General features: G+C 47.6%; 1 protein-coding gene across 1 annotated transcript; it reads left to right on the top strand.

Moving 5' to 3' along the window:
• The first annotated feature begins 13 nt into the window (after positions 1-13).
• POLD3 (DNA polymerase delta 3, accessory subunit) lies at positions 14-27,979 on the top strand. The gene is made up of 12 exons (XM_054973755.1): positions 14-131; positions 2,424-2,479; positions 4,186-4,288; positions 7,133-7,172; positions 8,839-8,971; positions 9,762-10,029; positions 11,357-11,429; positions 14,139-14,298; positions 15,936-16,039; positions 21,014-21,102; positions 23,442-23,520; positions 26,466-27,979. The coding sequence occupies exons 1-12, from the start codon at positions 72-74 to the stop codon at positions 26,666-26,668; spliced, it is 1,368 nt and encodes a 455-aa protein (XP_054829730.1). The 5' UTR covers positions 14-71; the 3' UTR covers positions 26,669-27,979.

The raw sequence follows: 27,979 nt of genomic DNA, 5'->3' as shown, positions 1-27,979 counted from the left end.
GCGCGCGCATCGAGGGAGGCCCGGCGAGCGGGGCTCGGGGGGCGCTGAGGCGGGAGGCGAGCGGGGCCGCCATGGAGGACGAGCTCTACCTGGAGAACATCGACGAGTTCGTCACGGACCAGAACCGAGTCGTGAGTGGCCAGGAGGGGAGGCGGAACAGGAGGCCGGGCCCGGATCCCCGCCTGGGCCTCGGCACGTGCCAGCTCCGGGCTTTTCTCTCTGGGCCCGGCCTGCCTTGCGGGGCTGTTAGGAGGATGGCCGGGTGGGGAGGAGAGCCCTGTATCCCCCCCCCCCCAGCAGCCTGGGGGAAAGAGCAGGCCGCTCTTATTAGGCACAGAGGCAGTAGCGTTTGCATATTTAAAGCAATTCAGGGCCTGCCTTCTTCCCCGTGCAAATAAAACGCACAGAAAATGGATATGGCTTCTTGAAAGGAGATATAGAGACGAGGGCAGGATTTGAGTCTGGGGGCACCTGAGAGACCCACAAGACTTTGCAGGTGTCAGCTTTCGAGCCTCACAGCTCCCTTCTTCAGGCACCATAACACAGATGTTAGGTTGTGTGATGTGCCCTGACTAGCCTGAACTTGGCAGAGCTTAAAAGCTTAGAAGCCAGTGTCCGCCCTATTTAGGACTTGGATGGCTGCAGCAGTGTGGTTGAGTGGTTAGGCTGCAAGTCAGCTGTCTGCTGGTTCCTCTCCCACTTCTGCCCTGAGCTTAGCAGGAGGTCTTGGGGAATCCCCTCCTCTCAGTCCAGTCCCCAGCTGTATTGTGGAGATAATAATAACACTGACTTCATTCACCGCTTTGACTGGGCACTCATTTGCCCAGAAAGGTGTTAGATAAGCACCCTGTTGTTGTTGTTCTCATTATTAAGACTGGGGTGCTGTGCAGATAGCAAGCCACGTCTGCTCACCTCACCTCAAAAACTCCATGAGGGGTGGCCATGGCTCAATTGCAATTTGACAGCGCTCAATTATCATTATATGTTATGTTAAAAATACACACGCTATGCACGTGTGTGTGCTTGTAAAGAGAGAAGTTGTAACAAATGTAGCAATAAATATATCTACGATATTCTGAATAGGTGCATAGCGATTGAGATGAAAGGTGCATGGAGACTGAAATAAACAGGTAAAGCTGCCTTAAACTGAATCAGGTCATTGCTCTGTCAAGGTCAGAATTGCCTATTTAGACTGGCAGTGACTCTCCGGGGAGCCAGCTGAAAGGTCTTCCGCATCACCTGCTACATGATCCTTTTAGCTGGAGATCCTGAGGATCAAACCTGAGACTTTCTACATGTCTAGCAAACACCCTGCCACTGAGCCACAGCCCCTCCCCGTTGTCCATTTAGAAAAGGTCACATGCTGCCTGTCCAGAGATCTAGTAGGATCAGCAGCAGATCGCAAGGATTTCATGCTGAGGTGATTTCACATCACCTGTTACCCAGTCCTTTTAAAGCTAGAAATGTCAGGGTTTGAACCTGGGCCCTTCTGCATGCCCAGCAGAGCACGGCTACGGAGCTGTGGCCATGTCGTGGGCTGAAACGTAACTTGAGATGAGAAAATCCAGTTTAGCAAGTGAGAGGCACAGAGGGGTTCATCAAGGGTGAACCAGTGCCTGTCATGAGCTGAATTTTGCGAACTCCTCACCTGGGCTAGTTTGGGGAAGGAGCATCAGAGCAGAGGAACAGAAGATCTCCCTGAGGTATAGGAGATTGTGGTTGGGGATGAGTAAAGTGGGAAGCTCCCTGGCTGTGTTAGCACTAGAGGGACAAACTGAGGAAGCCAGGCCTCCATTTTTCATCACGCAAAAACCAGTTGCCTGGCACTGGCCATTTTTAGTCTCTGTTGAGAATAGTCTTCCACGTAGAATGGTTCCTATATTTACTGTAATACTGTGCTGAATTGTTTTAATCCTTCCAAAAAGTCTCCGGCGTGCCAGTGGAAAGGAGGAATGTAAATCTAACAGATAAATTGTGGTAAATAACATGTTCCCTAAAGTCAGTCTTTAAGAAACAAAACCCTAAAATCCCCACAGGCCGCCCACGTTTTCAGAGCAAATGTTCATGCATAAGTTCTTGTAGCAGGGTAGGCATAACAAACGTGTTAAGCGAACCAAAGACTGCACTCTTGCTAAAAAAAATATTAGAACTACATTGCAGAGTCAGCCCAAGCTTTTCCCTATTCCAGCATTCTTTACTAGAGTCCTAGCAGCTGGGAGGGGGTATATGGGCTACTTGTAATTGACCAGTGGTCCACTGGTAGTCACAGCGTAACTTCTGATCATCCCTGTCTTAAAGGGATGAGCATAATAATCTTGAATGGAGTGCAGAAATAACACTGCTGCTGAAAAGGAGGTCTGTGGAGGTAATGGGAATAAAGCTGGCCCTTTGTCACTGAGTTGTGGTGATGTTCTCTGTTGTAGGTGACGTACAAGTGGCTGAGCTATACGCTAGGAGTGCATGTCAACCAGGCTAAGCAGTAAGTACTGATGTGTTTTGTGCCCTGTATTTGGTAGTGAATAAAATTAGAACAAATGAGGGGCTGCCTTTGACAGCTGTTGAGAAGTTTCATTTTTTCCAGAATACGGCGGCCTAGTTTTTGTCAGGGGCTGGATACAGCACATTTTTCCTGTACTGAAAGATCTACTTTGGTTACCCATCCTTTTCTGGTCCAGTTCGAAGTGCTGGATTTTACCTTTAAGGCCCCCAAAGGGTGGGCCTAGGGTACCTGTACTGACCAGCCCACCACGTGAGATGCTTCTCTCAAACCCTGCTCTCTGCACCCCCCACCTTCAGAGGTGACCAGAGACCAGGCTTTGGGGGTAATGGCCCCTCACTTGGGAAAGCCCTCCCCTTGAGGCTCTCCGGGAACCTACTAAATTTTCTTTTAGTTGCCGAGCCAAAATATTACTGTTTACCCAGGCATTTAACTAAGGGGTGATTAACACGTGGAACTCACTGCCTCAGGAGGTGGTGGCAGCTTCAAGCATAGACAGCTTCAAGAGGGGACTGGATAAACATATGGAGCAGAGGTCCATCAGTGGCTATTAGCAACAAGGTATAGATGGATCTCTCCGTCCAGGGCAGTGATGCTCTGTATTCTTGGTGTTTGGGTGGGGGGGCAATCAGTGGGAGGGCTTCTAGTGTCCCTTCCCCACTGGCAGACCTCCTGAGGACATCTGGTTTTTGGCCACTGTCTGACACAGAGTGTTGGACTGGATGGGCCATTGGCCTGATCCGACACGGCTTCTCCTATGTTCTTAAGGGGTTCTGTCTTTTTTTAGCTCTTAACCTAAGAGCTGTTTAACATTGTTTGACACTGCTCTGTTATTCTAGGTATTTTTATAACTTGGCTTGATTTTAGTGGTAATTTTTACTGCTATTTTTATTTTGACTTGGATTGCTTTATTAGGTTTTTATTGTTTGTTTTTATTGTACTTGGTTTGTTTTATTGTTGTGAACCACCTCGAGCAGAGATGGTATACAAATTTTCTAAATAAATGATGAATCTTGTATCAGCGATTGAGCAGGCAGTCTTCTAAACCATAATTTTGTTTCTTTTTCTAGGATCTTATAATTGTATTTAGGACTGAAAAGGTGATTGAAAAACTAGAATTATCAGATTCCTAGACTCCTCCCTTCAGAGATGTACATATGTCTAGTCTCTCTTTGCTAATATAGATGGTTGTAGGCCACCTTGAAAATTAGTCGGTGGAATGATTGTTTTATGTTTTTGCATGTATTTTAGCTCTTTTAAAATTGTTGTAATGAAGTGAGATTTTTGTTGGTTTTAATGGCTATTATGTGTATTGTAATATGTTAGCTCAGCTGCCTTGGTGGCCCCTTATGAGGACAGAAGTTCGGGGTGTAAATTTTGTTAAATAAAACCATATGGGGACAATTTCTTTTTATAGAGGTGCATTAAGTCATGTGAGCCTCTGCCCACCATCTGAAGCAGTAGTGTCCAGAAACAGTCCGGCTATGTCCTCTGCTGTTAGAGTTCTCCTTTGGATTAGAGTTAAAGACTTTGCAGCGTCTTTCTTCTGAGCTTTAAAAGATCAATCAAGCTAAATCACATTTGATTTAATTGGTTTGTTAATGAACAGTCACCGAGGCATTGAATGGAAATTGGAAGGGTTCGGCCCTTCTTAATGGCTTTGGGTTGGGTTTTTTTTTTCTTCCCAGGATGTTATATGACTACGTGGAAAGAAAGCGAAAGGAGAATTCCGGAGCCCAGCTGCACGTCATCTACTTAGTGGCAGGAAACCTTGTTCAGAATGGATTCATGGTGAGTGCTCAAGTTCTTCTACCGGAAGTGCAAATGCTTTACAGCATGGTGGCAGCTGCCTGCAACATTTAGATAAAAGTAACTGTGTGTGCTGAACTGAACAGAATTCCAGACTAGAGGGGCCATGACAGCTGTGTTCCCGCTAATGTGAGCATGTGAGCAATCGCTCACAGATTCTGACTCCTCTGCTCACAGCTTCTCAGCTGTAGCTCACAGATACTAACCCTCAGGCAGCCACACCCTCCCACTCAGCCAGCATCTGCAGGTGGGCCCTATAGGGATGGAGCTGGGATGGAGCCTCATCCCACTTCTCTCCTCCCTTCCTGGCTGTGGCTGGTTTGGCCCCCAGGGTGGTGCCAGACAGCACCTCCAGCCACTGCTGGCTCTCTAGCTGGGGAACAGAGCAGAGCTGAGTGATTGGGTCTGGCCTGACCCATGCAGCCTGAAATCGCTAGGATCCCCTCAGCCCCAGACAGCAGAGGAGAGGAGGTAGCACCTCAGCTGCCACCATGGTGAAGGCGTCATTTAACTTGGCCTTGGCGCAGAAGGAGGCTGAAGAAGTAAGCATTGACTCACAAAAGCTCATCTTGAAATAAATGTGCTAGTCTTTAAGGTGCCATTGTGTGTCTGCTTTATTTTGTAGCAACAGACTAATACAACTACCCCTTTGTAATCAGCATGGACATATCCATTTTTATACAGAAGCGTACTCTGATTTTGTGGCCCTTTCACCGAATGGCTTTTATTGTTAAATTGTTTTGATTGTAATCAAAATAATTTGATTGTGATTTTTTTAAAAAAGGTGCACTCAAAACTTTAATGAAAGTTGTTGTTTCGGCTCACAAAGTAGATTTTTAGCTCACAACACTGCAAAGCTTAGAGGGAACATTGCGATGGCAGCAGCCCACCAAACTTCACCCAATACAGCATGCTTGGGAGAGCCTCGCTTGCAAGTTGGGTGCTCCAGGCAGCAGCAGAGAATAAGAAACGGGACAAACGTAAATGAGTGCTGGATCACCCGGAACTGGAGACTTCTGCTAAGTCTCTTAAACAGTTTCTCAAGCAAAATGAGCAGTCGGGAGCGTGTTTTGAAAAGAGGACAGCTTGGCTGTCAGTAATCTTCACCGTGGGCTTGAAACAGTGCGGGCATTTAGATTCCTGTGTGTCCAAAGTGCCTGCATTGGTTTTGATTTTATATATGCTTATTTTATCTTTGGGTGTGACCATTATGTTGTAACTGCCCAGAGCCTGCTCGGGGGGCGGGGGTGCAGTCTAAAAATGGAACCAAATCAAAATGGTTGCATTTGTAAGCCACATTACTTTGCGAATAAGTAACTGTGCACCATACTATCCGGGGTTCTGCTTAGCACAAAAGCTGTCATGGTTCTAGACCAACAATGGAATTTACGAACTTTTGGAAGGTTAATGTATTTTGGAAGGTTAGTGGTAATCAAGATTTTCTTGGCGTAGTGTCTTTGAATGAGGAGGAAACAAACAATGATTGAAGACTGTTGCAGTAATCTACTTTATCCAGAGGAGGGTAGCAATGTGCTGCGAAACCTATATTGCGTTAAATCATTCCCTCTGAGCTCTGTAGAGCTTCCATTAGCACAAGGTGGTCCCTTTTACAAGGTTGGAAGCCATTGTACACCCACCCGGGCCAGGCCAGGGGTGAAGTGTTTCCATGCACTGTGCTCTGATAAGGCTGGTGCATGTTGCTGTTGCCCGTGGAGGCTGGCAAAGGATGCACTGTGTACCTTCAGCCTTTACTTTCAAGGAGGGAGTTTGAAAGTTGGCTTTGGTCTTAATGGTGAGAGCCCCCCCCCCCCCCCGCTAGTCTCCATCCCACCACTGAACCGTAGACTTGACCGATTCAGGGAAGTGCTTCCCAACTTCGGCCTTCTGCTGCACTCTCGCATCTCATTTGTACTGTTGTGCGGGAATCCTCTGGCTGCATGAATGAAGCATGTTGCAAACTGACAGGTGTTGTGCAGACACTGCTGAAAGATGCAGTTCCTGGCAGTTGGGGCGGGGGGGCTGAATTCTGGTAATTTATATAGATTATGATGTATATGTTTTTACAGCGATCTCATCGTGCAATTACATTGTTATACAAGAGCAAGATTTGAGTCCAGTAGCATCATAAAGATAAACAAGATTTCAAAAGTGCACACTTTCGAGAGACAAAGGGACATGACTCTTGAAACCTTTAACCCGGGATATCTTGTTGGTCTTTAAGGTGCTACTGATCTCAAATCTTGCTGTTCTAATGCAGACCAGTATGACTACCCACCTGAAATTATTATACAAATAACTTAGGACTCGCAAAACAGTGGAATGGAAATCCCCCTCCTCGTTGTCGCTAGAACTGCCAGTTCCAGGTACTCAGAGCTAAGAAGCAGCGTTTGGCCACATTGCAAACCATCAGTGCTTAAGTCATTCTGGAACAGCTGTTGTTACCATTCATCAGTCCGATCAGCTCAAACATCTATGAACCAAGCTACGTGCTACGTGGAGGGGGGACTTGTGTGTGTACGGGGGAGGAGTCGCTAGCCAGTCTGATAAGGGAGGTAGGGAGCCCCCTGAATGTGCAAAAGAATCCCTTTACTGAGGACAAAATGTTTAGATAACCCTACTCCATATGTATGGCTGTAGAAAGCCTTGACGTTCAGGGAAAATAGGGGGAGGCTGTAGTTCTAAATGGCTTCCTTGGAAGTAAGTTCCAGTAACAATCCACAAGGCTTGGTTTTGGATTAGATGTATTGAGGATTGGCATGCTGATCTACCGGCTCAGTCACGAAAAATGTGTGTTCCGTTATGGTGATGAATGTCTTTTCTTTGCAGAGCCACAAGGTCGCAGTAGTGAGAGAGGATAAGCTAGAAGGTAGGTGCATGGAGAGGAGGGCTGCGCAGAACGAAAGTGTTGTTTTGTGGTAATCTCAGGAACACGACTCCGTTGTCTGTAGGTGGCACTCAGGCACCCTGTAGTGGTCTCCTTACGAGTTTTGATAGAATCGGTAGTTAGTTTCCTGAATACTGTTAAAAATCCAGATACTCTTGAAAAGGCCAGTGCATCTGAAAGGAGACATGGAGAGCACAGCGTTTCACGATAAATTAATTTGGGATACCAAGTTCAGTTACGCAGTTACAGGATGACGGGCAGGGAGCGGAAAATTGCAACAGGATATTCAGGAAATTAAGTTGCATTGAAGGAATTAAGGCTGTACCTTTGCATCTTAGATTTCCTGTTGCAGGGGGCAGCACTTCAGTGCTGTGTTGCTTGTTGCGTGCATACTCTTTCTCTCTGTGTTAAGTATTAGTTAAAAATTCAGATTCTTGAAGGAGCTCTACCCCCAGAACGATGCAAGAGTGCTTGGGGGGTTCACAACTGCAGTTGCAGTGGAGGGGAGCCTGGGGCCAGTATTTGCCAGGCATTGTTCATATTAGGTGACTCACTCTCTTGGTGTTCCCTACCCCATAGAGTTCTTGTTGGGGATGAAATGCCTCCCTGAACTTCTTGGAGGAAAGATGGTGAATGTCTCTAAGTGGCTGACTTCTAGCAGCTGCCTAGGCCTTGTAAGAGGCCCAGCATGGAGTTGGGTTGTCTTGCTTTCCGTTCCTCCCTTCTCATATCCAGCTACATTCAGAAGCTCAAGAAGGATGGCAATTAAACACTTAAAATTTGGCTAACCTAAAATTTCAAAGCACCGTCCCTTTGTTGGCCGCGGAAGTTTCTAAATTCTCAGCCCATTCCACACCTAGAGGAGGGGGCTGCCCCCATCCTAATTTCTTCTCCTTTCCCCAAGTGTTGTTGTGTTGTTAATTCATTTATTGCCTATATCCTCCTTTATTGCTAGGATTAATCTTGCTCCATATTCCCTCCCACCTACTCCTCTCCCTTGAGGGAGCAGCCCCCTTCCCCCATCTGAACCCGCCCTCTGTCCTAGTGGAATAGTAGTTCTTCCTTAACCCACAGTGAGAGCCGGTGTGGTGCAGTGACTTGAGTGATGAACTAGGATCTGGGCAATCCAGGTTCGATTTCCCACTCTGCCATGGAAGCTTACTGGGTGACGTTGGGCCAGTCTCACACTCGGAGCCTAACCTACCTGGCAGGGTTTGTTGTGCGGAAAAAGGGGAGAATGATGTAAGCCGCTTTGGGTCCACATTGGGATGATAGGCATGGTATAAATGAAATAAATATCAAACTTTGCATCTTCCTGCCGTTAAGGAACCTCATGGGCTTTACTGGTCAAACAAGGAACAGGTCAAGTACAGCCGGGTGGTTGAGATCATTGTTGCCCACAGATTGCCTATATTTTAGTTTGAAAATACATTATGGAACTCTGTGAATTTTTTTAAATGTATTGTATTTGAAGGAATGTAAATACAATTTTCATAAAATATTTGAATTAGGAATATCTATTCCATCCAGTTCTTTGTTTTGCTCACATAAATCACAACAATTATACGTAGAAGCTTCCCCGACAGGCTCCCATCAAGCATGAACCCTCCCTGGGTGAAATTAGCATATCCTTTTCTTTCCTCTTCAGCAATGAAGTCAAAGCTGGCGACCGTTGCCAGCGTGCACGTGTACAGCATCCAGAAAGCCATGCTGAAGGACAGCGGCCCACTCTACAACACAGACTATGACATCGTCAAGGCGAACCTGCAGAACAGCAGCAAGTGAGCTCTGCCTTTATGTGACGGATCTGTTAGAGGCTTGGGGGGATTCACCTGTAGCTTATTGCCACCTGTAGGCTCGTCATGCTGTATCAGGCCATTGGACCATCAAGGTCAGAACTGTCTACGCAGACTGGCAGTGGCTGTCAGGGCCTTAGGCAGAGATCTCACCCATCCCCTGGTACCTCATCCTGTTTTGTTTTTTTAACTAGAGATGCTGGGGATTGAACCTGGGACCTTCAGCATGCCAAGCAGATGCTCTTCCCCTGAGCCATGGCCCCTTCCCCTGGCCATGCCTTCTTCTGTAGTTCTAGATGACTATTTCAGACTAGGAAGAAGTCTGGGCTTCTTTTCCCCCTTGCAGTGCTGATATTCTGCCGACTGTTTTAACGACTATATTCCCCCCTTATCTCTTCTTGCTCCCTGTATGAATTGAACTGCTGTGTTCTCGTTTAGTTGCTGTATCAGACTCACTTAAAGGAATACTATGCTTAAAGCAGCACCTCTCTTGTGATTAATTCTTCTTAACTGAAGTAGCTGCTCTTGCTTCCTGTCTGCACTGTGGTACTCTGGCAGTGCCCTTTTAAGGCATGTTTAGCAGCTATTTAGCTTCCCTTTGCATGTAAACCTTCCTTGGGCCTGTGTTCAAAATATTTTATTCAGTTGTCAACGGATCTCTAGCAAAGCCTGGAGTACTAGGTACTTTCAGAAAGGGGAACTGAACTGTAGGTGGATGAGGAAATGTTAAGTTGATAACTAAAGTTTTTGTTCTCTCTCTCACCGACCCATCCAGGTTTAGTGCTATTCACTGTGCTGCTGCAGTTGCCCGGACGGCTGCCGAAACATCTCAGACTGAAACTCTGGCGCATGTGGATTCCCAGCCGGCACACAGCACAAATGCCAGCATGGCTTCTGTGGTCAACGGTCATGCCTCGAGTGCTGCCTCAAAGCAGACCTCCCAGCAGGCCAAAGGCATTATGGCAATGTTTGCCACAAAACCTGTTACCAAATCCCAAGACACACACAAAGAATCCAAAATGGAGGCTAAAGAAACACCAAGTGTAAGTATCCGGGATCGGGCAGTGTGTTAATAACTCTTTCAATTTTGTTTTGAGGCCCCTTATCAGCTTGTGTTTCTGGATAGCGTGGAGAACTGCTAGAACAAATCTGTTTTGCTTCAGTACAAGCATTAGAGTGCTTCTTGCTTCCTCAGTTTTAGGAGATGGGGGACAGGGGGCCATGAGAGAACAGGAACCCAGAGCCAGATCTAGGGGCATGGGCGCCCGGTGCAACCTTTGCCTGGGTCTCTGTGCGCGCATAGTGCGCGCGCGCTCCCGGCGCTGCGTGGTGACATCATGAAAGTGACGTCATCACGCAGGGCAGGAGGCGTGCCCGCCCGTGCAGCAAGCCAGCCGCCCCAGCACCCAGTGAGCCATGGAGTTGGCGGCGGCGCGGATGTGCGCTGGGGTGACCGGCTGGCTTGCCGCACACGCGGGACCTCCCAGCCCTGCACTCAGCCACCCACGTGGCAAGCCAGCCAGCTCCGTGGCTCACCATGCACTGGGGCGGCCAGCTTGCTGCACAGCCGGCTGAGCGCAGGGTAGGAGGCCCTCCGCGCGGTTCGCGTGCCCCGCTGCCCTGTGCATCGCACGCGACAAGCCAGCCACCCCAGCGCATGGAGCACCGTGGAGCTGGCAGCAGCAGCAGCGAGGGCGTGTGCTGGGGCAGCTGGCTTGAGCGCAGGGCTGGGAGGTCCTGCGTGCACGGCAAGCCAGCCGCCGCATCAGTGGGGCTGACGAGGGCCTCCCAACCCTGCACTCAGCCTCCCGCATGGCAAGCTGCAGCGTGCTCCCAGGCGGCTGCCAGCCGCGCCCGGCGCCCCCTCTTTGGCCGCGCCGGGAGGCAAGCGAACCCCCCTGCCCCCCCCCTCGATCCAGCCTTGCAGGGACCCACCCACTGACTAAAGTCCTCTGCAGTTTCTGAGGTTTCAACAGAGAACATTTGTGAGTTTTAAATGTTTGTTCTGAAAGATTTCTGCGTTAAACGAGGTTGTGCAAATTCCCAAATTGTCCTGTCTACAGAACAGGGAACACAGACAAACAGTACGTGTCGTGCAGATTATTGAAGAATGCAAGAGTTCCTTTTCTTTGTAACACAGGTTCTTGCAGAGAGATCCTTAACAGTGAACAAAAATGAATATCCGCTTCAGACACCTTTTCCCAGCAACATCCCTTGCCTAAGTCACGTGGAAGGGCTGGCAAAGGGCATGTCTAGATTGCTGCACAAATCCTCTTGGTCTCACTGGGACACACAGAGAATTGTAGCCTTGGCTTCACACTGCACCTGGGTAACAACAGTTTCCTGACAGGCTTTCTTAATTATTTCCAGGCCTCCGCTGCAAGCAGCAAGCCAGTCGCTAAAGGAAATGTGCTGAACAACTTCTTTGGAAAAGCTGCTATGAGTAAGGATTATAAGCTCCTTGCTTTTTTGTCTTCTCGGTCCTAAGGGCTAATGGCAGGTTGTACCACTTGAAAGTTAATTCCCCGTCTCCAAGGGGCTTGTAGTCTATTTCTAGGCATATATATTTTGGAACAACTTTTGCTTAATTCAGTGTGACATTACAAGGGCTACCCAGGCATGAGAATATTGTGTCAAAGACCTGAGCAGGTAGAATGGACTGTGCTACTAAAGACTGCGCCCTGACTTGGATAGCCCAGGTGAGCCTGATTTAATCAGATCTCTGAAGCTAAGCAGGGGTCGGCCTTGGTTAGTAATTGGATGGGAGACCTCCAACGAAGGCCAGGGCTGCAGAGGCAGGCAATGGCAAACCACCTCTGTTAGTCCCTTGCCATGAAAACCCCACCAGGGGTCGCCCTAAGTCAGCTATGACTTCAGGGCAATCTGCACCACCAGTAGAGACTGCTGGTAGAAGCGCAGAGGTTAAAAAACAAAATAAAACTACCCCCAAGTAGAAAACTAGCAGAGCAGGGAATGTGCTGTGATAGATAGTTCACACATAATGTCCTACATTCTTATTTTCATGGGGTAGATTTCCCACGGGGAGCATTTAAAAATGGCATTTCTAACTTGCAGCTTGAAGTGATCCATTTTAATCAAACCATTTCAAGATTTTGTCATCTCATTCTTCTGCATGTTGCACCAGACCTCACCGTGCTTAGGACTGCGGCCTCCAGTGTGTTTACTACACTGAGAGTTATTTCTTGCAGTCAGCTACTTTGCATGTTAGTGCTAGGTCAGGAATTAAAAGTACAATTATAAGTGTATTTTTTAAAAAGGTTAGAAACATTACAGTATGAGGAATTGTGGGGTGGTGGGGGGATGAAAGGTGTGCAGGTGTGTAATGGTTTCCGAGGTGGAGCATGCCAGAGCAGTTGTGCAACTTCTGCCTGGCTTAGACAAATTTAGAACCGTATCAATCGGAGGGCTGTTATAGCTGCTTCAAAAGTAATGGCCACCCAGATATGTTCTGGCCCTTCCACCTATCACACATCTGAGTCCTTTGTAGTCTGGAAGAACCAACGCTTGCAGTTTTTTCCTGCATGCTTACCTATAGTGATGGTTGTTGTGGGTTTTCCGGGCTGTATTGCCGTGGTCTTGGCATTGTAGTTCCTGACGTTTTGCCAGCAGCTGTGGCTGGCATCTTCAGAGGTGTAGCACCAAAAGACAGAGATCTCTCAGTGTCACAGGTCTCAGTGTCACAGTGACACTGAGAGATCTCTATCTTTTGGTGCTACACCTCTGAAGATGCCAGCCACAGCTGCTGGCGAAACGTCAGGAACTACAATGCCAAGACCACAGCAATACAGCCCGGAAAACCCACAACAACCATCGTTCTCCGGCGGTGAAAGCCTTCGACAATACATCTTACCTGTAGTCTTTGCACCCTGCTTCATGACAGGCAAGTGGATGGCTGTTCACATGGGTGGGGCTGTGGCCTCATGTTAGAACATCTGCACAGCATGCAGACAATAGCATAGCGGTTAAGTGGTTGGGTTGCGGATTGACCCTCTGCTGGTTCGACTCCCACTCCTGCCATGAGCTCAGCCGGTGGCCTTGGGTGAGCCACTCCTCTCAGCCCAGCTCCCTAGCTGAATTGTGGAGATAATAATAACACTGACTTTGTTCACCGCTCTGAGTGGGCACTAATCAGTCCTGAAGAGCAGTATATAAACTCACTGTTGTTGTTGTTGTTGTTGTTGTTGTTGTTGTTGTTGTTGTTGTTGTTGTTGTTGTTGTTGTTGTTGTTGTTGTTGTTGTTGTTGTTGTTGTTAATAATCCCCAGTATCTCAAGTTCCCCAATGTGGCACCTGCCCCATATTTCAAGAAAGTGGGCAAGGCTCTTGCCTAGTGTGGTTTGTGGTTGGCAGGTGGTTCCCCACCTTGAAACATCAGCCAAAGGAAAGGAGTAAGCTTTGAGCAGGCCTCATGCCGCAGATGGCAGTAAATGTTTGGGTTGATGGTAATTGTAAATGTGGCTCTCAATGTGCCACGGAGTACCACTGGGTTAGACAACACTGACTTTGGACCAGTGTTATGATTCAGTCGAAGGCAGATTGATTGATTTAGCTACAGTTTGCCTTCCTCGCTGAGACTCAAGCCAGGGACATTTTTTTCTGCTTCGGTTGACGTCACTTTTAAGTGTGCACTTGCATGGATTTTCAGCTTGTCACATGATAGTTAGCAGAAATGTTCTCACTCTGGAGTTGGCCCCAACAGTGTAGCGTGAGGAGCTGCCCTCTTGGAGATCACCAGGGGGACCTTGGAGGTGCTGGACTCGGTAAAAACGGAAGCTGCGATGTGAAGGACCACAGCACTAAACCTCTAAGTCCAAGGAAGCTTGCTCTTGTGGAGCAGCTGACCTGCCTACTGCATATCAGTCTGCTTTGAAATTCAGAAGCGTGAGGGTTCAGACTGTTGATAGGAAAAAAGGAAGGCTTCAGCTGCAGTGGGTGGAGCATGAATATTGTGCGGGAGGGGCGGTTTAAATGCAATTCTGCCTGCACCTTCTGGCCCTGATACATCGGCTGATGGTGGCGTTTGGAACCATTCTGACTTCATGCTGATCTATGAGTGTGCATCATTTTCCTATGTATCCATTTGTTATAGCTTTCTCTTTTTTTAAAAAAAAACCCTCTTATGGCATGTGCAGGCAAAGCCAACACTGAGCCTGAAGAGCGAAAGGAGGAAAAAGCAGCCGCGAAATCTCCCATTTCTCCAGCGGAGCCAAAATCGCTCTCTGACCCCGCGGCACCCAAGAAAACGGGCAAGAAAGCCGAGGCTGCCAAAGTTCAGCAGAAGGACAAGAAAAGGTACCCGAAGTCTCCGTGTGGCCACCTTGATTAGAACGCACAGAAGAACACGTAAAGCAGCCAAAATAACGTACCCCCAGTTAACAAAATCTATTCAGTAATTCGAACAAAGCAAGCTGCGTGCTAAGCACGTCTGCTTATCCTCACTGTCAGGGCAGGCATTGGCAAAAACAGTTAAAATTGATAGAAGATGACGATAAATAATGTCATACGAAGTCAGGTAATACAGGGCTGGCTAGGAGTGCGGCTCCCTGATTTGATACCAAGCCGTTCGCTAGTTGATAGAGAACCATCCTATAGTCAGGCCCCGTTTAGACTCGCTCACAAGATTTTAAAAGGTAGAGGAACAAAGATGTTATGAAAAGGACAAAAGAGTGGCCAGCAAGTGGAGCTACAATAAGATTACTTCGGTATTTTTTCCCCCACCCTCTCTTCTCTCCCATCCCTCCATGCAAAGGAAGTGAGCTGCTGCCTTCTGTTTGTAGTCAGGTATCGTCCTAGAGAGCTCTTGCCAGTAGTTAGTGCTCAAAGCTACGGAGCCGGTTAGCGCATGCTGCACGTTCAGCTCTCGTCAGCGGAGAATGTGGGCTAATTTGTTTGGGAAAGAGCACATGGAACCGCTATGAGAGAAGCGTGCCCCCGTCTGCCTCTGCTAGTCTCCCGTCAGGGGCTAAGAGCACCTGGAGCTTTATCCTTGTCCTGCCTGTAGTCCACCAACTGTAACCCCCCGTTTGTTCCTGTTTCACAGTCTTTTGTGAGCCAGGCAGGTCACGGCCACACCTTGTTGATCCTGATTCCCGGCTTGCGGGCTGCAGCTTCATTCTCAGAACTTGTGAGTGTGGCCCCTGGCCTTCCTCCCTTGCCTTCCTCCAGCAGATAGTACGTCCTGCCCACTTCTCCACGTGTCTGCACACGCGTCCTTCCCAACCCAAGAATGTCCCATCATGATGCAGAATTGTGTGTCTTTTTAAAAAAAATGCAGAACGTACACAGTGCTCGGCTTGGGCTATCGCTTACCGTTGCAGTGCAGGCCACGCATGTCCAGCGTACATGGATGTGCTGAAAGTAGTGTAAATGGCTGTACTATATTTTTCTTTAAAATTACAAAATAATATATAATCAAAAAGAGTCCAGTAGCACCTTTAAGACTAACCAATTTTATTGTAGCATAAGCGTGATTCTCGAAAGCTTATGCTACAATAAAATTGGTTAGTCTTAAAGGTGCTACTGGACTCTTTTTGATTTTGCTACCACAGACTAACACGGCTAACTCCTCTGCAAAATAATGTATGTGAAGCTCTTCAGACATAATTGTGCAGGTGCCAGGTATTTACTAAATTCTCTCAAATATGAGCTTCTTGACTAATAATCCAGAGGAGTTAGCCGTGTTAGTCTGCAGTAGCAAAATAGCGAGGAGTCCAGTAGCACCTTTAAGACTAACCAACTTTATTGCGGCATTTAGTATGCATCTGACAAAGAGAGCTGTGGCTCTCAAAAGCTTATGCTACAATAAAGTTGATTAGTCTTAAAGCTGCTTCTGGACTCTCTGCTATTTTGCTGACTAATAACGTAATATTTTCCTCCCCCTCCGCAATCCCCCAAGTACATTTGAGTTGACACATCTTGTTTCTTTGCAGAACAAAGCGGGTCGAGATGTCGGATGACGAGAAAGAGGCTGAAGGTCTGAAGAGAAAGAGGCGTCGAATCAAACTCCCTCGTTCCGAGAGCAGCAGTGAGGAGGGTAAGCGAAGGGGGAGAAGCTCTGGGCAGACGACCGCTGGTAAAGGTGGCTGGTAGCTTGAAGTTGATACTGAGCATACCTGCAGTGCTGTAGAAGTAAATGACACAGCGATGGCAAGGTTTTTGTTTTAAGCTTTCCCTTGGACCTTTACCGCAGCTCCTCTTTACGTTCCTTTTAACTTTTCCCTTAGGAGATCCCTGGTTACAACCAACACCCTTTTTTCCCCCCCACACACAAAGAGCTTTTGATGTTCTCTGCTATACCTAATATTTTAACCTCAAGGACAACACTTTCCCTTTGCGGTTTGAAGATTAATGGACGTAATTTATGCTGCTAAATCCATCTTTGCTTGGCAGAGTCTAAGATGGTTTTGTTCTGTGCTAAACATACATGACGGTGAGTGTAGGCAAGCGAGGAAAAGCAGCCCAGGTTCTTAGTATGGTCTCTGGAGTGAAAGGTATGCTATGCGTGTTTTTTAAATAAGCAAGGAAACAGAATGGGTTGGATCCCACTGGCCTGTTCCTTTTCCATTGAGGGAGGCAGCACTGTTCATGGAATGGATCCATACGGTTCGATCCATTATGTGAGTTTCTCCCTGAGGGAGGGAGAGGCAGCCACGCTAGCATGATGGATTCTACATTTTGAAACCTTGATAGATTTTCTGTGCTTGTGACCCAGACTACCATTTTTACTGTTCAACAGAATCTCTACTAGCATCATAGACAAGATAACAATGCCAGTCAAGGTCTGATTTTGTGTCCAGGATGTCTGCTGTCCTACTCAGAACTCATCTCTGGCAGAAAAACTAAAGTCAAAACAATGTCTACTGTTGTATGGAAAGTCCTACCCTTGTCCCTACTAAAGGAAAACCAGAAAGACTGAAATGGACATGTGCCTGCTTGCTTTCTCCCCCCCCCCCCCATCCCTACAGCCACGTTTGAAAAAAAAAACAGCCCCGTTACTGCAATAAACCTAATTAATATTTAGAAAAGTTACACACAGACCAGACCTTTTTATTTCTTCTGGCAGAGAGCATGTTTAGCTCTCCTGGGGGTCGGAAAAGGTTTTAAACATACACAGTTTTACTCGGGTGTCCTTCCCAACCAAAACCACCTCCCTTAGGGCCTGTGACATTCAGCACAGAAGGTCTACTGCGCTGAACATCGCTGCCTTTTTGCAGTTATCACCAGCATCTTCTTTTTTCAAGTGTTGCCCCTCAGCCGGAAGGGCTAGATGCTTAAAAAAAGCTAAGCAAAAAGAAATCAGGTTCTCAGAAATCCAGATTCTTGCCGTAGTTGCCACGCGCAGACTCAAAAAGATGCGGCCGCTTTGCCTGGCTCTGAGGTTCCCCAACCATCATATTGCCAAATCTGCAGTAAATGTTAATGCTTTTGTTTTTTGAGATTCTTGCATCCTGCTAGTTCTCTCGCTTCTTGTGTTTCTACAGCTTGCTTATTAAGAAAGCTAGAGTCACCCGTTGTTCAGGGCTTGGAAGCCAGCCACCTTTTGATTTGAGCCCTACTTAACCTTCCAAAGGTCGCTTGGCTTCATGCCTGGCACAGACATAATTCCCAACACTGACCTAATCAGCCAGACTGGTTTCACATCTCTGATGTGTGCTGTGTTGTGTCTACAGCCCGAGTGCAGAACTGCAGGCTGGCCAAGAAAGGGCAGGAAGGGGAGCTTGGCAGGTGTTCTTTCACTGCCTCCAGCGTTTCTAGATCCAGGGGAGTTAGCCGTGTTAGTCTGTAGTTGTAAAATAGTAAAGAGTCCAGTAGCACGTTTAAGACTAACCAACTTCATTGTAGCATAAACTTTCGAGAACCACAGTTCTCTTTGTCAGTTCTCTTCTCTTCGTAAGAGCTGCTGCTTCGCTGGGTCTAACTTGTGATCCACTGCTGGAGTTTCCTTTTTTTTTTTGCAAGAACCACAACTGATTTTATCATACAATGAAATAAGACTTTAGGCTGGGGGCTAGATATGGGCACGATCCCCCCCAAAAAACCAATCAAGCTAATCGTGGATCTGCGCTGGTGATGACCCCAGATCTCCGATTCACTCCGATCAAGTCCTGTTTCCGATCTGGGATCGGGGAGGCCAAAGCGGAGGGGTGCCCCCCCCCACACACAGAGCAGAGGGGGGGGAGTTTTTAACTCAGCGACGAGCCGCCTCCCCTCAGGGAGGGGATGTTCTCTCTCTCTCTCTCTCTCTCTCTCTCTCTCTCTCACTCACACACACACAAGTAGAGCAGAGGGGGGGAAAGTTTTTAACCTGTCCCTGCCTCTCCAAATAGAGAGAGAGACACCCCGTTAACAAGTTTCAGCCAGCTTTTAAAAAAAAGCTGGGATAGAATCCTCCCCACCCAATTGTAAAAGCAAGCAGCCAGTCTTCCAAAATGCACTGAATGAACTCAGTCAGGAGGAGAGAGCTCTTCTCAGTGTTGTTAACTCTTTCAACGCACTGAATGAACTCAGGATAGGAGCGCAAAACAGCTTCTGCTGATAGCCGCGCTCAAAGCGGCTCGCTTGTTTTCTCTCTCTCTTAAGTCTTAACCCCTTCCTCTCCAAATCACTTTGCTTATATTTTTCTCAGGAAGCCACCTTTTCACTCACAACTGTTTGCTTTTCCTTGCTAGGGGAAATATTATCAAGTTTCAAATAGAGCTCAGGCATTCCCCTGCCTCCGTTGCCAGGGGAATAGATTGTTGGCGCCTGAATGTCTAGCTTCCCAATCCTATCACGATCACCCCGTCCAGCCCCCTCCCAACTGCTGGATCGTTTGCCGTGGAAGACAACGATCCACCAGGTCCTGATTGCACGAACGCCATTATCGTGGGGGGTTTTTTTATCGGAATGCAGATCGTGCCCATCTCTACTGGGGGCTGTGAAACTGATTCTTTCAGAAGTGGGATGGGTGTGTGTGTGTGGATCCCATCACCGCCACTTTAGAGCTGGCAATCTCTTTCCATTTCCTTATTTTCTGCAGGGTCAATCTCCCCGGGATTCAAATAGTTCTAGACTCAATAGGGTTGACAGTGTGACTGATATCACAGCCCTCCTAGTGTGATATTCTAGGGATTCCGCAGATCTCTAAGATAAAGGCCATAGAGATCAGTGGAGTACCTAGAGCATTGGGGATCTCTTCCCCAAGAAAGGTCATTATAACTTCAGTGTTGCCATTTCCACCCCTTTTCCCTCCTGCACTTGGGTGCAGTGGCAGCGCCCTCACCTGGCACTTGGCAGCCTTAGGTCTAACTGAACATTCTTCCTTTCGACTGTTTCATTCCCTTTAGGGAAAGCCCACAAATTCTCTGTGAACGCCTCTCATTTATTTGCCCAGAAGCAATGGGTTAAGTTTTTGAAGAAGACATCGATAAACACTTTCAAACTACTTTTTTATACTTCTTTTGTTAGCAGTGGCGATCTTGGGACCATCTGTATTGACAGTGGAATTTAGAAGACTGCCATCTTGCCAACTTTTAAACACAGTTTCTTACTTATTTACAAACCTCATATAGAGTCTGCCTCTCTCACTGAGGTGCCAGGCAGATGGCACAATTAAAACGGTGTGAACTGCATTCTAGCTTGGAGGAGAGTGCCCTCAAGTTATAGCTGGCTTGTGGTGACCCCTGGCAGGGTTTTCATGGCAAGAGACTTGACAGAGTTAGTTTGCCTGCCTCTGCAACCCTGGCCTTCCTTGGAGGTCTCCCATCCAATTACTAACCAAGGCTGACCTTGCTTAGCTTCTGAGAACTGACGAGATCAGGCTCACCTGGGCTTTCCAGGTCAGGGCACTTTCTGGCTTAAGTCCCGGGTTTTGCAGGCCTGTGAAACTGAACAGCTGCATGGGCTGGTGTCTGTGCAGATGGTACATCATAGCCACCATGACTTCCTGTGACATGCCTTAAGTCTACTAAGTAAACAGGGTTAAAAAATAAAGCAAGTTTCGAGTACTCATGGTTCAGAGGAGACCCTGCACGTACACGGTTTCTGCTACATCCTGCTTGCAGTCGGTGACTTCCCACACTGCTGGCTACACATCCAAGGACTTCATCAGGTAGCAATATTGAAGCATTCCACTCACGTTGGATAATGCACTTCCAATCCTCTTTATAGATCATTTGGAACGGATTTTTTTTCGTGTGCGGAACAAAAAAATCCACCTCAAACGATTGATAAAGTGCATTGAAAGTGCATCATCCAACGTGTGCGGAATCAGCCCTTGCAAAAAATAGGCACAGTCCCTCTCTGTTACCTTTTCCGACGTTTTCAGGTGTGGCTTTGACTTGCAGAGGTCCATGCAGGGATTGGGTTTTCCCTGTCTGACTTGGGGTCCCTTTGTGCCCTCAGTCAGTGCAGCTGACGTTCAAGAACCCTTAGCCTGGCGGCACCATTAAAAACAGCACAAAATCTGACTGTGCACAGAATCAAATCGTTTTAAGAGCCCAAACACTGGCCTCTCGGCTTGACTTAAATTAACATGTAAACAATTCTTTGGCTTTTGGAGATGATGAGTTTCCATGTTTCCCAGCATGTTTGTCCAGAGGCCGCGGCAGCATCTTTGAAAATCAGACTCCCTTAAAAAATCAGGCAACATTTTGAAGGCTAATTTTAGAAAGTCCCTTCTGAAGCCTTTGGCCTTGGCTTTAGCTGAAGAAGTGCTAATAGATACAGCTTGATGTGGTGATGCCAGGAATCTTTGATGGGATCCCTGCACGGTATAGTGGTTAGGGGGTCAGAGTAGGATCTGGGGGGTCCAGGTTTAAAGCCTCGCTCTGCCATGGAAGGTTGCTGGGTGGCCTTGGGCCAGTCACCCACACTCAGCCTAACCTACCCCACCGGGTTGCCCTGAGAATAAAATGGAAGAGAGGGGAATGATATAAGCTGCTTAGGGCACCCTACTGGGGAGAAAGGCATGAGGTATAAAGGAAGCAAATAAATAAACAAATAAAATTGTACTCCTTTCTTCATGCAGATGTCCCAGCATCACCCGTAACTCCTGAAGCAAAAGATTTTTCTCCTGAGCCAGTCCTGAAGATACAGCCAGACCCTGTGCCCGTGGAGGTAACTCTTCATTTGTGTAGCTCCCTTTATGTTTATTCCAAGCAGCTGGGTCTGTGATCAGAAATTCCATATTAAGTTGGGTAAGTTAAGTAAATTTCCATAGCGTGTTTGCGTTGTATAAGATGATGTTGGAATTGGGAGGGGTGGGGGTAGAGATTAGAGGCGGGCACGAACCTGGAAAGTGGCGGTTCGTTATGGTTTGTGTTTCGTCACGTTTCACAAACCATGAACTGCCACGAATTTGCCCGGTTCACAAACCAGTTTGTTTGGTTTGTCGGTTTTTCACTTCCGGGGCTGCAGAAGGTCTGCAGAAAGCTCATTCCCCCCCCCCCCCACACACACACCAATTGCCTAGGTAACAGATTGATTAGCGTCAGGCTGTCTGCAGTGACAAAACAAAAAACGAACCATACAAACTGCTCTAAAAATCATAGCAGTTTGTTGCGGTTCAATGAGCTCCCACAAACTGCTGGTTCGCAAACCAAAAACCAGCCCTGTTTGAGACAAACTTTAGTTCATATTTCAGTTCGTGCCCATCTCTAGTAGAGATTTCCAGTTTTTAGATACTGTTGTAAATTAATTGCAAGAATTTAATTTGAAGTGAGGAAAAAATAGAGAACGTTATACACCGTTAGAGAACGTTATGGTGTATAGTCTTAAGAGGAAGCCCTTACCCATACCTAATTTAGTTTCCAGAGGCTTATTAGAAATTTCAGACATGTTTTTGGGTTTTTTATCTTTTTGGTCTACAACTCCAAACTTGTTGGTTCCCAAAAGGTAGCTCGGTAGCGGAGAGACGTCACAGTGGCAGAACTAAAAACGGGGAGGGGCTGTGGCTTGGTGGTAGAGAATCTGACTTGGCATGTAGAAGGTCCCAGGTTCAATCCCTGGCACCTCTAGTTAAAAGGAGATATTATTATTATAAAGGATCAAGTAGCAGGTGATGTATGGGAAATCATTGTCAGAGCAGACTATACAGACCTTGATGGTCTGATTCAGTAGAAGGTTTAAGAACGGAGTGCAAGACTAGCGGTTTTCCACCCATTTGTAGCTGCTTCGTGTGCCTTTTGCATGGCTGCTCGCTTCAGTCGAGATTTTATGGAGCTTGTAGACCACAGCCGTGCTATTGAAGACTTGTATGAAGAGGGGGCAGGTTAACCAGGGCAGCTGAAGTGCAGCCCTTGTGGTGTTTCCTGACCAGTAAAAGACTTGAAGCAAAGGACGGCCTTGTGGGTCTCAGAAGGTTTGGAGTGGGTGGGAAGGTGGAGAGAACTTGAGTAGTTCCAGGTTGCAGGCTAGGAGCAGGTAGATGGGGAGAATGCCCTTGTAGCTTCGTACGTGTAAGGGCTGCCAAAGGAAGACAAGGAGGCAGGTCTGCCGGCGTTCCCTTGAGATCTGAGGCTGACGTCCCTTTGGCTCTGTTTGCACCTGCATTCCTGGGATTTGTGAGCTCTCTGATGCTTTTTTAATAATAATAACATAACATTCAATTTATATACCGCCTTTGAGGACAACTCAGAGCAGTTGTGTCCTCACGACAATCGCCCTGTGAGGTGGGTGAGGCTGAGAGAGCTCTGAGAGCGCTGTGACTGAGCCGAGGTCACCCAGCCGGCTTCAAGTGGAGGAGTGGGGAATCAAACCCGGTTCTCCAGATTAGAGTCCCGCGCTCTTAACCGCTACACCAAACTGGCTCTGAATATGTGGTTGGCCAGATTCAAAATTGCCTAGCAATCACCCTTCGTTTTGCATCCCATAATAGCCCTAAATGTAGGTGGGTAGCCATGTTGGTCTGCAGTAGAACAGCAGGATTTGCGTCCAGTGACAGGTGCCCCTGGACTCAATTCCCTGGACTCAAATCCTCAATTCCATATTTGAACCAGAGAGAAGAAACGGCCGTTTTTTCCCTCCTTCCCAAGACACTTGGTACCCGTTGAGGTTTGTAGCCCCAGGCGTATCTGATGGGGGTGGTGCCAAGGAGTGGTCCAAAGAGAGCAGGGGACCAACTGGCAGTTCCCTTTGGGAGAGACGTGAGCGGCTCGTTGCCGGCCAGACTTCGACAGAGAAGACCACCTGTGCTCTTTCTTCCTGTAGCTTCAAAGCTGGATATTGTGATCTGTGACCTGCTCCTGCCCCCAAGGCCCAAATAGTCAGTCTTGCTAAGGAAGCTTCCATCACATGGAAGCCCCTCTTCAATCAGAGGTGGCCGCCTAGTCTTGCCCACGCTTTCTACTCCTCCAGTCTTCTGTAATCGTTCCAAGGGGTGAGAGCATCTCATGGTCACGGCGAGGTTTGCTCCCTGTTCACCGTTCTTACTTCTGCCTCCCTCTCTCATCTTTCAGGCTTCAGCAGGAGGAAAGAAGCGGAAACGGAAGCGAGTGCTGAAGTCCAAAACTTTTGTTGATGAGGAAGGCTGTATGGGTAAGCAACAGGTTGTCCCTTAGTCGAAGATCCAGAGGAGTTAGCCGTGTTAATCTGTAGTTGCAAAATAGTAAAGAGTCGAGTAGCATCTTTAAGACTAACCAACTTAGCATAAGCTTTCGAGGACCGCAACTCCCTGCATTTGATGAAGAGAGCGGTGGTTCTCGAAAGCTTATGCTACAAATAAGTTGGTTAGTCTTAAAGGTGCTACTCGATGCTTTACTACTTAATCAAAGAAATGTAGTTCTTTAATCTTAAGAGCTCTCCTAAGTTAACAGATTATATCTGCATAGGTTTGCATGGAAGTAAAAGCAAAGAATTGCAAGATAAGGCTTGTATTTTCCAGAATTTGAAAATTATGCTACCAGACTAATCAGGAGCACCTTTTCGGTCTGTCAGCAGATTAGTAGCTGAATCTAACGGATTAATCAATGAAACATCGCCGCCCTACTTTGGTCAGCAGGCCTTCTTGTGGAGTGAGATGCAAAGCTTCTGAAGCAGGTCCAGAGGCTGGGGGTGGCTTAGAAGCTGCCCTGCTGTTAGCAAACAGTCCGTTGGAAAGCTTGTAGTAGAGACAGAATATGATCCAGGAGGGTATGTGACCAGGAGATCTGCATTTTTCAGTGATTGATGTGCCCAAGAAGAAGTGTTTTAACACGAAACGGGAATTGAAAAATATATGTACGCACTAGCCCGTCGGCACGGCGATTCTCCATCCCTGTGTGGATTGTGAACTATTCAACTGGCATCTTGGCACACTGCTCCCCTACCTCTGGATCTCCCACTGTGGACTATTTATGCATTGCTCATATGGACTTTGAATATTTATTATTGTACACTGTTTACATTACTTGCACTTGCACTTTGCACTTGTTACTAAAACACCAGTGTGAACTGGTTAATTGGTTGATTCCCGGTCTTTGTAATTTGTTGAGCTGACTAACCGGGTTAGTCTCCCCTATTCTTGTGCTGCTGTTTGCAAAGGCAGGGGCCAAAGCTCAGCAGGAGGAGCAGCACGTGCTTTGTATGTGGAAGATCCGCTTTCAGCAGAAAAGGTCTGTTAGAAAACATCCTGGAACAACCAACTTGAGATAGGAACAGCAACCTTGGGCAACAAAAAGACCAGTGAATTTGGACTTGGTCTATAAGGCAGCTCTCTCTATCCTCCAGCCATGTCTCCTCCTTTGGAGGTTTTTAAGCAGAGGCTAGATGGCCACCTGACAGCAATGCTGATTCTGGGAACCTGGGCAGATCATGAGTGGAAGGGCAAGGTTTGGATTACATCAGGGCTTAGTTCTCGTGGCCTCTTCTTACATGCTCAGGGTCATGCCGATTGCCACCTTGGAGTTAGGAAGCAATTTTCCCCAGGTCAGTTTGGCTAGAGATCCTGACAATGTTTTGCCATCTTCTGGGCAGGCAGCAGCAGTCACTGGGTGTGCGGGGGAGTTAGTTGTGAATTTCCTGCATTGTGCATGGGGTTGGGCTAGATGACCCTGGTGGTCCCTTACAAATCTATGATTCTGTGTCCCCTTCAAGGACAAGCCAGCCACCGCATTGTAAGCCGGGTGCTCACCCAGCACATGGCTGTTGTAAAAGCGAAAACACATGGCGGTTGGTCTGTTGTCCCTGAATAAAGGAAAGAGCATTGTTGCACAGCTTAAGCAGTGGGGCAGATTGCCTCAAGAAGGCAAGGGGTCTCCTGAGGACTTTAAATGGAGAGTGAACTGAGAGTCTGAAGCAGAGCGGTAGTGGAGCACAGTGGGGGAGTCGCATGGTTTTCTTTAGGCCTCTTCAGACTTTGACTTTACCTTAAGTGCCTACATGACAAGGCCGGACTCCTGAGGGTTTGTGTAGGCTTCCTTTGTGAAGCAGCTTATTGCATTTGAGTGGTGACAGAGGGATGGCCTGGGAAGAAGACATGGAGGAAGGAGAGGCTGGCTGGCTATTGAGGAGGTCTTTGCATCACTTTTGCAATCCTCTAGCCCTGGGCTTTGTCAAGTTAAAAATGGGATTTGTTTAAAGATCTGGTTCTTCAAGCTTGGCAAAGCGCCTGACGTGGGAGACGTGTGCTCCGGCCTCGAGACAGACTTCAGGCTTCCGCAAAGCAAAAGGCCCTCCTTTCTCTAGCCAGCCTCCCCCCCCCAGCCCACCCCCTTAGCCAGGCCTGTATCCACAGCTCACAGTTGCAAAAGTGGATATTTTTTAAGTTTGTTGTTCTCTAAACATGTCAAGACTTCGGAAGCTCGCCTCTCCCACATAGGAATGGGATTAAATGGTCTCCTGCAGAATGCCAACTCTTTGAGCAGGCAATCCAGACGCGATATAGTTCATTATAGAGCTGCGCCCAGCCTTGCGCTGTACTTGGCAGATAGTTTGATATAGGAAGAGGATGCAATAAAATTGTAGTGGGGAACTACTGGATAAGGCAGAAGTCTTACCCATACTTCCGAGACTGAAGTTTTGCAAACGTATTTGTAAATGTTTGTATATATGTATTAGTCAAGAGTTAGGACAGAAAGAGCTGGCTTAGCCAATAGAGGAAGAGGGATTGAGTTTAGGGGAGAAACTTAGGGGTTTGAGCCATCCTGTGTTTCTTAGAAGCCCCTCTCAGAGGTAAATTTCTCCCTTTTGACAAACTTCTATTGCCAGGCCAGCAGGTGGAAATTCCCAAATAATGTCCTCAGAGGCTGGCACCCAGGATAGATGACGGGCTGTTCAAGGGTGAGGCACAGCCCAAGAAGAAGAGATAAGGGTGGGTGGCGTGGGAGGTGGGTCAGGGTAGTATTGAGAAGACCCTGGCGTGGGTGCCGTGTCTGCCTGCAACTGATCCAGCAAGAACATTGACTTGGTCAGTCTGAAAGAGGGCTGCCCACCAGTGCAAAGTCTGAGCGAAAGGAGGGCCTTGTGCATGACCTAACTGCCTCTGCCACTCTCCTTATTTCCAGTTACCGAAAAGGTTTACGAGAGCGAGTCCTGTTCGGACAGCGAAGAAGACTTCCGGTCCAAGCCCCCTGCAGCCCACAAGCCTCCAGCTGGGACTGCGAGGAAGGAGCCGAAAGAGGACAGGAAAGGCACAAAGAAGGGGGCGGCTGCAGCCAACAAGGCGAACAAGCAAGCATCTATCATGGGCTTTTTCCAGAAGAAGTGACCCAGAGCCCCCTGAGAGATTTCTGCAGAGTCAATCCCCACCTTCTGTGACACAGTAATTTCCGAGTGAGCGAGTTGAGTTCTGGACCTTTCCGCAGTCTGGAAAGCGGACTGCACAGATAGCAGGCGCCGGAAGCAACAGGCGGGTTTCAGTTTCCACTGTGTAGCCTTACTGCATGATGGCCTTTTAAACTTTTTTTTTGAAGGCTAGCCTTTGAGCTCTCCCTGTCTAGGCTAGCTCCAGGAATGAATTATCTTCTCCCGTTGGCTCGTCACTAGCATCTCTTTCCCCCTTTCCCTTTACCTCTTGGAATGGCTCGTCCTGGCAAGTGTGGCTTTAGAGGCTGTTTCGTGAGTGCTGTGGGGTCAAGCTGCCACTGGGGGGAGACCGAGATTCAGATCTGCCAAGAGGTGGGAAGTTCTGAAAGGCGCTTCCCAGAAAAGTCCCTTGGAACAAGGCTGCATCGCTTGACTCCTTTTGGAGGAGAGCCCTTCACGTCTCCCTGAGAGCCAAAAGACTCAGATCAAGGTTGGGAGTCCTGATTCCACCGTAAGACAGGCCTCCTTTTAAAAAACAACTGCGCATGTGCCTGGTTGGTTGAAGCTGGGGAGCAGTTGTGCCTTGATTTCTTCTGCATTCAGCTGTGATGGGCGCGTACATTAGTGTCAGCTTCAGCATCCATTCGTCAGTCGCTGCCAGGTACAACCAAAGGCAACAAATCAACGGAGCCTTTTAGATTTTCTCACCCTTGTGTTGCAAACGCCGCGAGGAAAAGGCGCTAGCTTTAAAAGCGAGATTTTAAAAGTATTAAGGCCTCCTGCACAAGAAGAGCGTGTATCTGCTATGACAAGGGAGGAGAGCTGGGATTTGGTGTTCCGATCCACAAACTGCAAAAATATATATATTTTTTTCCCAAGACTTCGCATGGCCAGTGTCAAGTCAGCCCGCTTTCTAAAGTCGGTTGCAGTCTGTCTACATTTCTTTCCAGACCTTGCCCGAAAGAGAAATCCGTTCTGCATTTTAAGTCCAAGTTCCTCTCACCTTTACGTATTGTAATAAACAGGCACACAGGAAAGTTGATTTGGCATCATCTGTGGGATTCAGTGTAATGGCTGAGGAAGGCTTTGTGTCCTTGGGACAGTGTTGTTGTGTTTTTTCATCTGTGTGTTGTTTTTAAGAACGGAATGGGGGCCTCTGCTACGAGAGGCCGGGAAACCCTGGTTTGGCTTTTTCTAAGTATTCTGTCTCTTTCTAAAAATTAAAACACCACTTCCGTTTTTTTTTTTTCCTTTGGTGCGCTCAGCAGTTTAT

Source organism: Eublepharis macularius, chromosome 3 (assembly GCF_028583425.1).
Source record: "Eublepharis macularius isolate TG4126 chromosome 3, MPM_Emac_v1.0, whole genome shotgun sequence".
Taxonomy (NCBI): Eukaryota; Metazoa; Chordata; class Lepidosauria; order Squamata; family Eublepharidae; genus Eublepharis; species Eublepharis macularius.
This window is presented reverse-complemented; position numbering and strand designations above follow the sequence as displayed.

Bases quoted from the DNA above. Each gene is read 5' to 3' on its own strand.
- POLD3 (XM_054973755.1), top strand. From the start codon at position 72: ATGGAGGACGAGCTCTACCTGGAGAACATCGACGAGTTCGTCACGGAC. The intron at 4,289-7,132 runs GTGAGTGCTCAA...TTTTCTTTGCAG, and splicing joins TTGTTCAGAATGGATTCATG to AGCCACAAGGTCGCAGTAGT. The intron at 10,030-11,356 runs GTAAGTATCCGG...AATTATTTCCAG, and splicing joins AGGCTAAAGAAACACCAAGT to GCCTCCGCTGCAAGCAGCAA.